The following is a 2,229-nucleotide window of genomic DNA, read 5'->3' as shown; positions in this document are numbered from 1 at the left end:
CACTGGCGCCTGACATCTCAAGGGCGCGGAGTTGCATCGTCCAACATCGTCGACCCTGCTCACCACGCGGTCCGCGGAGGGAGGAGATGAACCCAGGGGACGTCGCGGGCATTCCAGCCTGCTGAGGACACTCCTAGAGGAGAAGGCGGCGGCATCGGACGTCGAGGCGCGCGAGATGTCTCGTGCGCCGACGGCTGGGCCTGCGATTGGCGCGCAGCTGCGAGGCGTGCATTTCACATACCCTAACCGGCCCGAGCGGCCGATCCTGCAGGGCCTGGACATTGACATCAAGCCAGGGCAGTTCTGCGCGCTGGTCGGGCCCAGCGGGTCGGGCAAGTCGACGACCTTTGCGATGCTGGAGCGGTTCTACCGGCCGACGGCAGGATCGGTGGTGATTGACGGGGTCGACATCACACGGCAGCTGGGCACGGAGTTCCGTGATGACATCGCGCTAGTGCCGCAGGAGAATGTCCTCTTCGAGGGCACAGTGGCCTTCAACATTGGGTTGGGGGCGCGGCCGGGCCACGAGCCGACGCTGGCCGAGATTGAGGAGGCATGTCGCATGGCCAACATCCACGAGGTGATCATGGCGCTGCCGGAGGGGTACCAGACGCTGTGCAGCCACGACGGGAAGCAGTTCTCGGGCGGGCAGCGGCAGCGGCTGTCGATTGCGCGGGCGCTGGTGCGCAAGCCGCGCATGTTGCTGCTGGACGAGTCGACCAGCGCGCTGGATGTGGAGTCGGAGAAGCGCATCCAGGAAGCGTTGGCGACGCTGGCGGGCCGCACGACCATCGTGGCGATTGCGCATCGGCTGAATACCATCCACCGCGCGGACCAGATCTTTTTGATCGAGGAGGGCCGGTGCGTGGAGCAGGGCACGCATCAGGAGTTGATCCAGCGCAGTGAGACGTATCGAACCAGTGTCATCCATCAGTCGCTGGAGACGTAGTTGCTTTCTTCTTTTGCATTAGAGCGAGGATCGGGATATACCATATAGACGGTGGAAGATTTCGATGACTGCATTCTTTTCTTGTGTTGCAAGACCGTTGGCCTTGTGATCAGCATATAGAGTTGGCAAGGCTCGTATGGGGGAGATAATTCGCCGGTACCTAGTATATAGAAGTTGAGAGAGTCTTGTGCATAATCTCTGGTTTAGATAAAGTGATTCCTTGGTTCATGATTCAATTAAGAAGAAACTAAAGTGGCTCAGATATAGTGTAGTTTACCTATGGGTTAAGATATGCAGGGTTCCACTGCCCCCCCTGGTCTATACATCTCACCCCCGACATGTTTGCGCCCTTGAAGGTCCACAATGGCTAAATGAGCTAGACGGTGTAACGATAATTGGCTTGTACGAGGCAGGGCCCTGCTGTAGCGTTCTGGGTATCTCCATTAGACAGGAAGAATAGGCTAAATGAAGGTGATCCCATCGACATAAAGATAACGGAGACCACCAACACCGGTCTCCAAAGACCCCTCCACTCCGCTCCATAAGGGCATTGTAACCCATCCTCTAGTCCGCAGTAGATTTAAAGTGTCGAAGACTATTATTATTACAGAAGAATATTGCAGAAGATACCTAATCAGAAGAAGATCCCGGACAAAGACAAAGAACCAGCGGAGTGGAAGGGTGGGACGAGAGTCGAGGGGTTCGCGGGTGCCTCGCCGAGTCTATCTGAAACAGTTTCATCTCCCTCGTTTTCTCTCTCTCCCTCTCTCTCTCTTCCTCTCTCTCTCTTCCTCTCCCACGCAACTCTCCTCCGTCTTTCCCTCCCCTCGTTCTCTTCCGTCTTCGCGTTGGTCTTGTTTCGCTGATCCTTAGAAAATCCGGTTGCTTTTTCCTGTCGCGGTAAGTCGTGGTCACTTCCCATCTTTCGGTGTGCCTGGACCGTCTGGGGTACTTGGCAATGAAGCTATGACTGTCGTGTACCTTTCCACCTCTGCTTCTCACCCTCCCTCCCTCCCTCCCTCTCGTTCTCTTACGATATCCCTCCCTCATCATCTCTCGTTCTAACATTTCCCTTTGGACTATCCAGATCGCTACATCGATCATTCTCTCGTGCGACTTCTTGCGAGCGAAACACAGCTTAACACTTTTTGGACTCTTACATTGATTGCCGTGCTTGAGGAATCAATTTCCTATTTTACTTTCTATAGCAAGACACAGTATTTCACAACTCACGTTCCTCTAAATCGCTATCCTCTTTATCTTCTGATAATTCTATATAC

At 54.7% G+C, this 2,229-nt stretch overlaps 1 protein-coding gene across 1 annotated transcript in view; it reads left to right on the top strand.

Annotated features, from left to right (window-relative positions):
- The window catches only part of ATEG_00460 (ABC transporter ATP-binding protein), a gene marked incomplete at both ends in the record, with an annotated part of 4,237 nt that extends 3,288 nt beyond the window's left edge, over window positions 1-949 (top strand). Inside the window, one exon of the mRNA XM_001210546.1 lies at window positions 84-949. Within this exon, the coding sequence (XP_001210546.1) occupies window positions 84-949 (866 nt within the window). The remainder of the gene's footprint in view (window positions 1-83) is intronic.
- Between the last annotated feature and the right edge of the window lie 1,280 nt (window positions 950-2,229).

Source organism: Aspergillus terreus, genomic scaffold (assembly GCF_000149615.1).
Source record: "Aspergillus terreus NIH2624 scaffold_1 genomic scaffold, whole genome shotgun sequence".
NCBI lineage: Eukaryota > Fungi > Ascomycota > Eurotiomycetes > Eurotiales > Aspergillaceae > Aspergillus > Aspergillus terreus.
Note: the sequence above shows the minus strand (reverse complement) of the source record. Positions and strands in the feature narration are given on the sequence as shown.